Here is a 13,898-nt window from a genome sequence, read left to right as displayed (position 1 = left end):
TTGCACTGAGAGCACTGCACAGGTTACTGTCATTTATTCATTGAAGATGGTTTTCAAATTTTCCTAATTTTAGTTGAGTAATTAACTTAATTCACACTTTGCTCTTAGAGGTTATGTTCTTTGTATTCACTGAAAAATAAGCCAGCTCTTCCTTGACCAAAGTTGATTTGAGTTTGCTCCCTAGCAGGAATTTGAGCTCATAAAATTGTATAGTGATCACTTTTCTTAAGTGATCATTCTCTACCATTTAAGCTACCATTTAAGCTAGCTATCATTTAAGCTACCATTCTCTCCACATTTTTAAAAAAGTAGATGTTACCTTTTGTAAAGTATCAATATTAAGTCTGAGGTCAAAGCTAACTGCACAGTCAATCATTTACAAGTTTCAATAGTTTATCTTCACACTGCCTTTTTCTCTAGAGTTATGGGAGTCGAGGAAAGCTCAGGTGCCTTTTTTTTTTTCCCGCAATTAATATTAGAGTTCAAACACTGAGAAGCATACTGAATATGGAGAAAATTCAGAAAATTGGGTGCTAAATATTAGGGCAAACTCTCCTAAAGACATAATTGAATTTTAGTAGCCTTAGCATGAAAATAAGGGATTACTAGTAAGTTTGTTCAATCTCCATTTTTTCCCCCTCTGCCTTAAGAAATTTTCATAACTAATATTTACCTCTACATGTTTCCTAAGACCTTAGGATATATAACTTCGGCAGTGATAAGCAAAGAATATTATTAGAACACATAATTAATTTGCTATTTTCAAAGACTGGAGCATAGTGCAATGATAACTCAAACAAATGTTGTGGTAACACATTAAAATGGACTATTTTTACCTGTGGCATTAACAAACATGATTATTCAAAACGTCAGAATATTAGAACTTCCTTTTATTATTTTTTTAGTATGAGATTAGGAATATAAAATGTGTATTCAGCTACTATTTTTAATTCCTTAATTTAAAAGTTGAAAAAGCATATTTACCTAATTTATAAGTATTTTTAGCCATTTATGGATCTCTTGTGTTTTGAGCTAGAAATAAAACAACCCCAGGGACTGGAGAAAGAAGTGGAATTTTTTAAAAAAATCAAAAATAAGAAAGAAGGTAGCAAAACAGTATTCTAGCAGCCAATGTCGTTAGAATATTCTGTCAACAGACTTCCTGAGATTTAAAGGCTGTGTGAGTTTAGGGTCTATATCAATACCCTAAAACAATAATAATGATAGTAACTTGCCAACCTCCAAGGACTGGTAGAGGAATCCCAGTTTATCTGGCTCACCACCAAAATAATATCACTCTTAGCAAAAATAAACTATTCTGTCTACCTGAGGTAAAGAATAGGATAAATTATCAATTCTAGAGCTCATCCAGAAGTTCACGACTGTGAATCTACTGAATTTTTTCCCTTCTCTTAACAAAATATCTCTTTACACAGAGATTTGAGTTAACTCCGATCCTAAGAACATGAATAAATACCTTGAATAAGAGGTTCTTAAACTTTCTCAGTTCATGACACTCTTAATATTTCAGTAATTTATATCCTTGGAGACTCAGTAGTAAAGAATCTGCCTGCAATGCAGGAAACTGCCTGAAATATAGAAGACTCGGGTTTGATCCCCTGGTCAGGAAGATCCCCTGAAGAAGGAAATGGCCACCCCCTTTAGTATTTTTGCCTGGGAAATCCCATGGACAGAGGAGCCTGGTGGGCTACAGTCCATAGGGTCATAAGAGTTGGACAGGGCTTAGTGACTAAAACCACCAAACTACCACTACCAATTTTCTATAGCACCCACCGGCCAAAAGAAATAGCCAATAGTGGAAATTATTAGGAGTTTAGTTCAAACTATTTAATATGGTTCTATCTCAACAACTGAGCACCCGTTGAAGACTATAGAACTTCTCACCTGGGAAGGAGCTTGCACATTGCCTCCGCTTTCTGGTTCACACTGATTTTTGTGCAATGATTGCTTCTTATCACTACAATTATCAACAACCCAGTTTTGCAAAGATATGATGTCACTGAACAGAAATTAATGATCTAAAGTTGAAAGTGGAAACTATGTTAAGCTGTTCATTATCTAGGTGACTGACAGATGCTTCTGTGTTTCCCTTGAAAATTTCAAATATCGGCCACACCCGTGTGAGCTCCCTGTGGTGGCTCAGGACGCCTAAGCCACTCTGGCCCCAGCGTCTTTACTCTTATACCATCGAGTAAGGGGTGAGAACACTTCCTCAGTTCCGAAAACTCAGGAAATGGGCAGGGAATTATCTGACCACCGCTCCTTTCTATATTTACATGATGGTAGAGGACGTTTAAGGGGCTTCCCAGGTGGTTCTAATGGTAAAGGACCTGCCCGCCAATGCAGGAAACATAAGAGATGTAGATTCGATCCCTGGGTCAGGAAGATCCCCTGGAGGAGGGCATGGCGACCCACTCCAGTATTCACGCCTACAGAATCCCACGGACAGAGGAGCCTGGCAGGCTACGGTTCACAGGGTAGCAAAGAGTCGGACACAACTGAAACAGTTTAGCATACATGTGCACAGAGAACTTTCAAATGGCAGATCAAGGTTAGAAAAGAGAAAGATGCTCATTAGTGCTGCTTCTGCTGCTGCTAAGTCGCTCCAGTCGTGTCTGACTCTGTGTGACCCCACAGACGGCAGCCCACCAGGCTCCCCTGTCCCTGGGATTCTCCAGGCAAGAACACTGGAGTTGGTTGCCATTTCCTTCTCCAATGCATGAAAGTGAAAAGTGAAAGTGAAGTTGCTCAGTCGTGTCCGACTCTTAGCGACCCCATGGACTGCAGCCTACCAGGCTCCTCCGTCCATGGGATTTTCCAGGCAAGAGTACTGGAGTGGGCTGCCATTGCCTTCTCCGTCATTAGTGCTAACAAGATCTAAAAATCTAGTTAGGTGGAGCTACAAACTTTTCATATAGATCCAGTGAGGACTAGAATCTTTGTAATGCAACATTTCTTTTCAGTTTCATTTTCAGAGATAGCTCAGTAAGACCAATGAAGAATAATGTAACCTGTAATAAAAATGAATAGATATGTAAGCAATCATTCTTCCTTTTTCAAATTCAGTGCTAGAGGCTACATCACCTCTACTCAATAGTCATAGGAAAAGACCAAGAGCAGCTACAACTGAAAACTCGCAAAGGCTCGAGAGATGGTGTGGGACTTGCTAACTGCTAACTGGTAAGGATGCTGAACATGAAACTCCAATACTTTGGCCACCTGATATGAAGAACCGATTCACTGAAAAAGACTCTGATGCTGGAAGATTGAAGGTGGGAGGAGAAGGGGATGACAGGGGATGAGATGGTTGGATGGCATCACCAATGCGATGGACATGAGTTTGAGTAGGCTCTGGGAGCTGGTGATGGACAAGGAGCCCTGGAATGCTGCAGTCCATGGGATCGCAGAGTCGGACACAACTGAGCGAGTGAACTGAACTGAAGGAAAGGGCAGAAATTTGACATGGGGTTGGGGGATAGTGACTCCTGGCTGGGAGAATGGCCACATGGGACACTGCAAAGGCTGTTCAGTGAGATCGTATATTTCTGTATGGTGACAGGGACTAATTACTTAGACCACCAAGTGTGCCCTAGCTTTTTATGGTACATCACCTCCTCCTCACTGCCCCTCCACACCTCGCCATATGTATCAGTATGTAAGTACAAGTAAAGAGCTAATTAGATTATCCAGATTCTCTGTATTACTGTTTATTCAACAGAAGATGGGGACTAGAGGTCCATTATACAGATGAACTAAAAAATGTTCTTTTTTGCATTATTATTGGGGTATAATTGCTTTGCAATGTTGTATTAGCTTCTGCTCTACAATGAAGTGGATCACTGTTACTGTTAAGTCACTTCAGTCGTGTCCAACTGTGTGACCCCACAGATGGCAGCCCACCAGGCTCCCCCGTCCCTGGGATTCTCCAGGCAAGAACACTGGAGTGGGTTGCCATTTCCTTCTCCAATGCATGAAAGTGAAAAGTGAAAGTGAAGTCGCTCAGCAGTGTCCGACTCTTCGTGACCCCATGGACTGCAGCCCACCAGCCTCCTCCGTCCATGGGATTTTCCAGGCAAGAGTACTGGAGTGGGGTGCCATTGCCTTCTCCGATGAAGTGGATCAGCTACACTTATATATACATCTCCTCCCTCTTGGACCTCCCCTCTCATTGCACCCATCACAGAGCACACAGCTGGGCTTCCTGTGCTTTATAGCAGGTTCCTACCAGCTATCCATTTGACACATGTACTCCAGTATTCATTGCAGCTCTGTTAATACTAGATAGGACATGGAAACAATCTAAATGTCCAATAACAGGTGAACAGATAAAGAAGAAGATGTAGCACATATACACAATGGAATATTAGCCATAAAAAGGAACAGAACTGGGTCATGTCTGTAGAGACACGGAGGAAGTGTTTGTCATACAGAGTGAAGTAAGTCAGAGAAAAACAAACGGCAAATATTAACACGTATGTATGGGATCTAGAAAAAATGGTACAGATGAACCTATTTCCAGGGCAGGAATAGAGGCACAAACATAGAGAACAGACCTGTAGACCCCGTATGGGGGTGGGGAAAGGGCAGGACATACTGGGAGACTAGGATTGAAAATTGCTTTGAACTGATGTGGTTTGACTGACAGTTTGTCTTCAATAAACTCTTAGTTTTATGGCTAACTTCTATTTTTCTTGTCAGTGATAATACTCCTATTACTTTCCTCAGTGGCTCATATCTGAGTATTGGCAAATGCAAATAACATAGCAGCATTAGATCAAAAGCAACCACAGAAGTAACTCTTATCCAGAAATTAAGGTAGTTTAAACTGCATTTTGAAGAACTTAAGAGGGAAAAACTACATATTGTTTATGCAATTATCTATGTGTTCTGTAATTTTCTCCATGTTTCTTCATGACAGCACATGGGTAACCTTCTGTTACACTACTTATTTTGTAAGTAGCATTTTCTACTTTTATAAAATACTTGTTTACTCTTTATGATAGTTCAAGTTTACTTTTTATGTATTTATTTCGTTAGTGTACTCATGATAATCATTAAAAATTTACCTATGTCTTATGGTTCCAAATAGGAAAAGGGGTACGTCAAGGCTGTATATTGTCACCCTGCTTATTTAACTTCTATGCAGAGTACATCATGAGAAACGCTGGGCTGGATGAAGCACAAGCTGGAATCAAGATTGCCAGGAGGAATATGAATAACCTCAGATATGCAGATGACACCACCCTTATGGCAGAAAATGAAGAGGAGCTAAAAAGCCTCTTGATGAAAGTGAAAAAGGAGAGTGAAAAAGTTGGCTTCAAGCTCAACATTCAGAAAATGAAGATCATGGCATCTGGTCCCATCACTTCATGGGAAATAGATGGAAAAACAGTGGAGATAGTGTCAGACTTTTATTTTTGGGGGCTCCAAAATCACTGTAGATGGTGATTGCAGCCATGAAATTAAAAGACACTTACTCCTTGGAAGGAAAGTTATGACCAACCTAGACAGCATATTCAAAAGCAGAGACATTACTTTGCCAACAAAGGTCCATCTAGTCAAGGCTATGGTTTTTCCAGTGGTCATGTATGGATGTGAGAGTTGGACTATAAAGAAAGCTGAGTGCTGAAGAATTGATGCTTTTGAACTGTGGTGTTGGAGAAGACTCTTGAGAGTCCCTTGGACTGCAGGAGATCCAACCAGTCCATTCTAAAGGAGATCAGCCCTGAGTGTTCATTGGATGGACTGATGTTGAAGCTGAAACTCCAATACATTGGCCACCTCATGCAAAGAGTTGACTCATTGGAAAAGACTCTGATGCTGGGAGGGATTGGGGGCAGGAGGAGAAGGGGATGACAGAGGATGAGATGGCTGGATGGCATCACTGACTCGATGGACGTAAGTCTGGGTAAACTCTGGGAGTTGGTGATGGACAGGGAGGCTGGGCGTGCTGCGATTCATGGGGTCACAAAGAGTCGGACATGACTGAGTGACTGAACGGAACTGATGTCTTATTAGTCTTAAGAATTAAGTTGCTACTTGGAATATATTTAACAAACTATGTGACAGGCTTCTGAGCAGAGGCTGCCAGGATCTTCTCTTCTGCCTTACCTAAGTTAATGTTTGTGAAATTTAGCCTAGTTCTATAGACTTGAGTCAGTTGAATATTTTCCAAAGGGTCACTTGAATATGTTCTTTATTACTCCTCTGACCAGTTTGAGCTTGCATCTTCTTTCATGCTTAAACTCTAACTGAAAAATAAATTTCCACAGTGCCAAGTCATTCATTTGGTCATTGGCTTTGGTTAACAGGTAGTTCGGTTTCTCAGTAGTTTTGCCGCAATAGTTCACTTTGTTTATGGCATTAGCAAAACAATGTTCTCAGAGAAGTGATCAAAATGTGTATATGCTGTTAAAGAAGTTTAAGTTTAAGGACCTTGGATCTTTCACCTGTAAAATGGCATAATAATGCCCCTCTTCATAGGACTGATGAAAGTATTAAATGAAAAGCACAGTGGGTAGAATAAATAACTAACCATTTCAGTTTTATCTTCGTTCTCACTTTACCAATAAATTAAACAATTATATTTCAACTGAAGGAGCAATTAACAGTTTTCTAAAACATTTCATTCAAATAGATAATCATAAACCTTCACTGGTACTGTTAGTATTTGAAATTTCTAAGGGATTTTCTTGGAGAAGGCAATGGCAACCCACTCCAGTACTCTTGCCTGGAAAATCCCATGGATGGAGGAGCCTGGTAGGCTGCAGTCCATGGGGTCTCGAAGAGTTGGACACGACTGAGTGACTTCACTTTCACTTTTCACTTTCATGCATTGGAGAAGGAAATGGCAACCCACTCCAGTTCTTGCCTGGAGAATCCCAGGGACGGGGGAGCCTGGTGGGCTGTCGTCTATGGGATTGCACAGAGTCGGACACGACTGAAGCAACTTAGCAGCAGCAGCAGCAAGGGATTTTCTTAATAGGAATGCTTAACTAGTACTATTAAGTATAAAATAATCAAAAGTGATTAAAATACATAATACTATCATTCTGTATTAAGTACAGTTGAAGTATAGACACCAATCTTCCCAGGATTATCAAGAACTGGATAGGAAAGTGGAGGTTTACATATGGCCACATGTGGGGTCAAATGAAGATAAAGGATAACACTTTACATGTAGATGGTTTGTCTAGAGTCACACTGAAGACTGAAACAGTTAGTTTTTTATTCTATTCACCCTGCTTCTCAGAGAAACTTCATCTCCCAGGTAGAAAGAACCCTTTCCAGGAGTCATTTAGCATCAAAGGAAAACCCTATTGTTCCAATATAAGTACCCAGGGGGGATAAGAAAGCTGATCATGTCAAGTCATTATTTTTCAACAAAATATAGAGCTGCATCATGGTCTGATTAGATTTGTCACTTACGTGACTGATCAGATAAAGAAACTCTTGAGTAGGTACAGGGAAAATTGAGGTCATCCTTGTAGGTTTGCTTTGGAAAGAAAAGCACCATTTAAACGTGAACTATTATATGCTTTTCATAAGAAGCACGGATACATGTGCGTCCGTGCTTAGTCGCTCAGTCATATCCGATTCTTTGTGACCCTTTGGACAGTAGCCCGCTAGGTTCCTCAGTCCATGGGATTCTCTAGGCAAGAATAATGGAGTGGGTTGCCATGCTCTCCTCCAGAGGATCTTTCCGACCCAGAGACTGAACCTGCTTCTCTGTATCTCCTGTACTGCAGGAGGATTCTTTCCCACTAAACCATTGGGGAAGTACCATGTGGATACACACTGGCATCCAAAAATCGATGTGCTATAATTTTAGAAATTAGGATATGCAACTACATAAAATAGAGTCCATTAACACACCATGAGCTTGTCCCTGGCTTCCATCTAAAGCCAAATTGTTTCACCTTTGCTAAAGTTGGAAGATATGACTTTCAATCTGGTTCTTTATCCATCCAATATTACATATTATTATCTATGGGGTTTTTCAGCAATTTTCTTTCTAGAATTCTTATCCTATTCTCTTTCTATATTTTTTAGGTTTTGGGGCCATACTGCAGAGCTAGTGGTATCTTAGTCCTTCAACTAGGGATGAATGAACCTGGGCCCTGGCAGTCACAGTGCTGAATCGAAACCACTGGACTGCCAGGAAATGTCCTGTTCTCTTTATAATTGCAGTGCGGCTCTTTTAAACTCTCCCCATATCCTCAAGCTGCCCCATCCTCTTTCCTTTAGTTACCAATGGCTATACTTTCTTTCTTTTACTGAAGTACAGTTGATTTAGAATGTTGTACCAATCTCTGCTATACAGCAAAGTGAGTCAGTTATAGACATATACTCTTTTTTATAGTTGTCTACTTGCATGAAAAAGTAGATATCATAAACCATCAATTCTCTAAACATTTTGCCCATCCATCTCCAAATTTGTATTTCCTCTTTTCACTTTTTTTCATTGTTCTAAAGAATGCAGTACTTGTCTGCACTACTTTTCCAGGGTTAGCCCCTTCACTTGAGCTCATGATCTTACTTTTGGTAGCAGCTACAACTCCATACTTAACCCTTGTGTCCCTCAGCTTACCTGTTCTGAATTAAAACAATAAATTCCCTTGAACTCAATTCTCTCTCAAGCAACTTTAATTCTCTTTTCCCTTTTAACTTACTAACCTTTTAAAGAGATGCTTGCACTTGCTGATATCTCCACTTTCAATTCAACCCTCCACTAACTCTATTCTTCTATTTCCACTATCCCACCAAGATGCTTCTATTCTACTACCCCACTAAGACGCTTCTTCCAGTGGTCTTCCCAAACTTAGTCACTGCAAACAGTAACTGGTTCTTCGAATTTCTCCTGATCCTCTGCAGTGTTGCTTCTGTTCTCTGTCCTTTTCCTTTGACTGTTGCCTTGTTCCTCCTATAGCTCCAGCCCCACTGTGTAAAAGTCAAATTGTTTATGCTGTCTACTTTCTACCCTGTCCCTATGTCAACATCATTGTTCATTTACAAGTCTGGGGTCAAAACTTCAGCATTCTCTTTGGTTCTCCTTGCCCACTGGTTGTTTGTGCACACACACACACAGACACACACACAGACACACGCACACAGACACACACACGCACATGCAGCCTCTTGCCTCTGGATTAAACTGTCATCCCACCCCAACTCCTTTGCGGGCACTTACACACACACAGCTTTGCCCACTGGTTGTCTGCACACACATACACATACACACACACGCACCCCTTGCCTCTGGATTAACTGTCATCCCACCTCAACTCCCTTGACCTGGCCCTCCACCGTATTAAGCCTGTTTTGTTTCTGTGAATTTCAACATGAACGATTTCCCTGTAATCACTTCACTTTACTCAATCACTCAACAATAGAGTAATCAGAAGCAATAAAAACAAGAATGGGATCACGTGACCCTAGCTAAACACCTCTGTGATTGTATTCCAGTCTTCCTCTCTTGCCACGTTTTCCTACCCACACCAATCAAACTGTCATTCTTTAACTGAGCCATGATTCTCCTCGCCCCACATTATCCAAATGTTGCCCTCTTGGCCTGGCTTTCCCTGGTTGGCAAACTCTCCTTCTCCTCTCCTTTTCTCTTGTAGCTCTGTAAATGCCTCAAAGATGGTGCTTCTCACATTTTATGACAAAAGTCTAAACTATCAGCCCTCCTGCCCTGCCTCTTCTCCTACCCCATGCAGACTGGAAGCTATGAATACACCTAGCTGCTCAGTACTTTTATTACGTGTGAATGAATAAATGACCATCTTAAATTTCAGACCTAAGAAAACAAGACAAAAATAACAGAAATAGGACCAATGGGAAAAGGAAGTTGTTTTGTAATAAAGAAGAGTGGACACCATCAATACAATGAATTAATGATGAATAGGTACTAACTGGGGCCTCCCAGATGGCTCAGTGGTAAAAGAATCTGCCTGCCAATACAGGAGATGCTGGTTTGATCCCTGGGTTGGGAAGATCCTCTGGAGGAGGAAATGGCAACCCTCTGCAGTATTCTTACCTGGAGAATCCTATGGACAGAGAAGCCTGGTGGTCTACAGTCTATGGCATTGGAAAGAGCAGGACACGACTAAGCACACAGGCACTCATGCATGCATGTGAGTGTGAAGGATCAGCTGAACAAGGAAGTCTAAATCTCTAGCAGGCAATGAGGTGCTATAGTTCTGGAGCTCAACTGAGCTCCCAGGGCCAGAGATACTGAGCAGTAAGTCATCTGATGAAAGCTGACAGCTGAACATATACATTAAAGAATCTTCCAAAGCAGAGAGAAAAGGGTCCGTGTCTATATGTTGGAGATAATATGTTAAGGGGTGATAAGCAGAATCAGTGATGAAGAGGGCTCTGAGCAGGAGGGAAGAGAGCACACAACAGTGATGGGAGCTAGATTAAATGCACCTTGTGCATTTAAAGGAAATCACCTTTCCTCTGATAACTGGCACCATGACTTTACTTTATGGGTGATTGATAAATATTTGAATTGGGATGATTTTCAGAGGTCAATATGAATTAAAGGTACATTTCAGAATATTAAGGCAACACAATATATAAGGATATACAGCACGTAGATGTGGATCTTGGAGTGGGGTTGGAAGAATGTGGGGAGATGTAATTATGGAATAAGTTTCACTGCCAAAAAAGCAGGTTAAAAAGGAGAGTAAATTGGGTAGTTTTTGAAAGATGGTGGAGACAGGTGCACAGAGGTAGATAATGACATACTTTTACCTGTAGCCTGCAAGGACAACAATTGGGACTTAAAAAATGTTTTTTCACTAATTATTTGACATAAAACCTGTCATTTCATAACATTATTAGCTATTTGAGATTAAGAACCCTGTCTTAGAGTTTTCTTTTATCTCCTGTAACTGTCAAACAAAGACAGTTACACAATGGGAATTTTGTAATTCAGAACCTGAATCAAAGTGATTGTACTTTAGTTGCTCATTCCTAGGGAGAAGAGAGTATCATCATTTTATAACTATTAATAAATGGCAACCAAGAGCCATTTCACTTCTAGAATCTCTTGTAGACCTATTGGGATAACCTAACGACCTGTTAGAATACCAAGAATAACACTAGACATTCAGGGACCCCATACATTCTTCTAAGATGCACTGCAACCTATCCTGAGCTTTTGAGATGGTGCCGTGAGAAGATGCTATTACTATTGGACGGATGTATATGCAGAAGAGGAAACTGGACATTAACTCTACACAGAGGCAGAGTGATCTTAAATGACAGCAAAGGTACTGAGTAAGAGTCAGGTCCTATTTAGAAGCCTCCAGAAACTAGAAAACTAAAGAACACTAGAGTAAACAGGAATGGAATGTGCTGAGAAAATGAGCTAATGATGGTATGTGATCTGTAAACCATCTTATCTGTTTTAATTACTTTCCAAGCTGTGCCATGTCTTAAACGATATTCAAGCCTGTCCAATGTTTTCTCTACTTGCCTCCAGTGATTAATATTCCAAAAATGGCTTAATTTAGGCAACCCTCCCCAAAGATCTCTCAAATGAGCCAGCAAACCAGTGCTAACATCTGTGTGGTACATCAATGAAGATGCATTCAAAGAGACATACATGCTAATATCATGGGGACTTGCAAACTGAGTTTAAAGCTTTTCAAAATATTCAGAAAGATTCACATGGTTAGGTAGCTCAATCTCAGCCAGGTCCTACATGACTATAAGCTAACGTTGTCAGTGTAAATGCCTCCATTAAAAATTTAATTTTCACTTTTCCCAGACAATGTATTCTCTAGGAAAAATAAATGTCCTATCAAGAGTGAGAGCATACACAAATTCAATCTACCGTTTATCTTCAGTTTATACAATTTTGCCCATCATCCTTTTTAAATTAGAGAATGATGCAGTTGAGCAAACATCATTGGTTTTATCAACTCTAGAACTTGGTTTCCTCTAAGAGTTTCCTTGTCACTTTGCTCAGCCTCATACTTACATGTCACTGGCAATGGAGGAGTTCCGGGACATGGACTTTGGCGAGAGGTCATAATCGCTGTCGGAGCGGTACAGGAAGGACTCCCGACGCTGACTGTGGACAAAATTTGCTTGGAGAATCAGCCCAGATCCCGGGCTGGTCATGGGATCCAAGGGACTCCGCCCCGAAGATGTGCCATTATCCACATCGAAACTGTAAACAAGGAAGAAAAGGATGACATTGCTGTGAATTGCACGCTGATGTTTTAATAATGGGAGATTTCATTTTAGGAAGTAACAATAGGAAACCTAGCAGCTGATTCCTTTTGTTAAAAAAAATTATAGTACCAGAATACACAAAAGAAAAATAACACACTGACTTCATACACTTGCCTTCCCAAACTTTTGAGTATTTCTGCTAACTGACCAGATATGATACATAGATTTCTCTCAACTCAATCTCAGTTAAAAAGGAGCCATTCTGCAAAGACTGGTTCTCCTTAGAAGTCCTTTTATATAGTAATTTACTAAATATTTGGGTTCAATTCAACAAGTGCTCATGACATGTCTAATATGCTTGTTTCCCCAAAGCTGAGCTTCTCCGGAGTAGCTTCTCCAATCCTACCAACATCTATCCAATCACAAATTTCTGTTGTAGCCACTTCCCTCCATCCCCACCGCCAATATATTAAGTTCAAGATTCCATCAACTCTCACTTATATTATTATAAGAGTTTTAAAAGTAGTCTCTTGAATCCATTTTTCACCCTGTATGACTCTCCTTAAAATGTAAACCTGACTAAGTAATTCATTAGCTAGAAATCTTTCAGTAGCTCACTGTTGTCCTCAGAATAAAGGTCACATTCCTTGGCTAAACTGACAAGAGTCATGGGCATCTGTCCTCAAGGACAATGAGCCCTTTTCCCAACCTTGACGTGCGACACTCTCCCGTTGAGCAGTACACGTTTCCTTCATACTCAACCACCGCCTCCCTGTCTCAGGGTCTCACTACCTAACCTTCTTCTCCCCAGTTCCTCGGCACTACACTCTCCTGCCTAACCATTATTCGTCCTTGATGACTTAGCCTCCACTGGAAATACTGACTTGATACCCCAGAGCTTCATGAGATGCCCTTCCTCTGCACCCCCAAGGCTCATTCCTACTCCCTACTGGTGATGTTTATAAGGAGCTGGAAATAATTACCATGCGATCTCCATTCCTAGACTGTGAGCTGAGAATGAAGATTCTAGGTTTTCTAAGCACTCACATGGCACTTCAGAAAAGTGGTTTGAACTAGTGATCAAATGAATGAAAGGCACGATGCTCAGCAATATAGAGTCTGGCGAGAAAAGAACTACAGATGCCATTCTTGATATCACACACTTTATAACCGAGATAAACTTTCTACAGAGTTTTTCTAGTAAAGCATCAACCAGTATTAAAACGAAGTCAACTCTTGTGCATTTCTATAAGAAGAGGATGTTAGCTCACGATAGCCCAGCAAGTATGTGGTTTAAAAACTTGTTAAATGAGTAAATGACTGAATGAATTCAAGCTCAGTTGTTATCAATGTTTTCCCCATTAGAATCTTTATCTAAACTATCAACTAGCTAGTTTTTAAATATTGTTTTGCTCCTGGAGTGATTAATAATAGTATTATGACCCAAAGACTGAAGGCCAAAGTTGAAGAATTATCCAGGTACTTGATGTTTCATGAATCACCTATGATTCTATGACCAAATGAGAACACTGACTCTAAATCAATCTGTCTAGTAGAAAGCACACACACACACACACACACACACACACACACAGAAAAAACTCAAAATCTAGCTTAGCCAGTCACAAACACGTTTTTCAATTCAAAATTTTCTTAGAATTTTGTCACTTTACAGATGCATTTAT

General features: G+C 40.4%; 1 protein-coding gene across 12 annotated transcripts in view; it reads right to left on the bottom strand.

The window, feature by feature from the left end:
* PDE4D (phosphodiesterase 4D) overlaps positions 1–13,898 on the bottom strand; it is a 1,583,646-nt gene that overhangs the window by 221,193 nt on the left and 1,348,555 nt on the right. For all 12 annotated transcript variants that reach the window (XM_069556482.1, XM_069556479.1, XM_069556480.1 and 9 more), the window contains one exon: positions 12,017–12,208. In XM_069556482.1, the coding sequence (XP_069412583.1) occupies positions 12,017–12,208 (192 nt within the window). The remainder of the gene's footprint in view (positions 1–12,016; positions 12,209–13,898) is intronic.

This window comes from Ovis canadensis, chromosome 16 (assembly GCF_042477335.2).
Source record: "Ovis canadensis isolate MfBH-ARS-UI-01 breed Bighorn chromosome 16, ARS-UI_OviCan_v2, whole genome shotgun sequence".
Classification (NCBI taxonomy): domain Eukaryota; kingdom Metazoa; phylum Chordata; class Mammalia; order Artiodactyla; family Bovidae; genus Ovis; species Ovis canadensis.
This window is presented reverse-complemented; position numbering and strand designations above follow the sequence as displayed.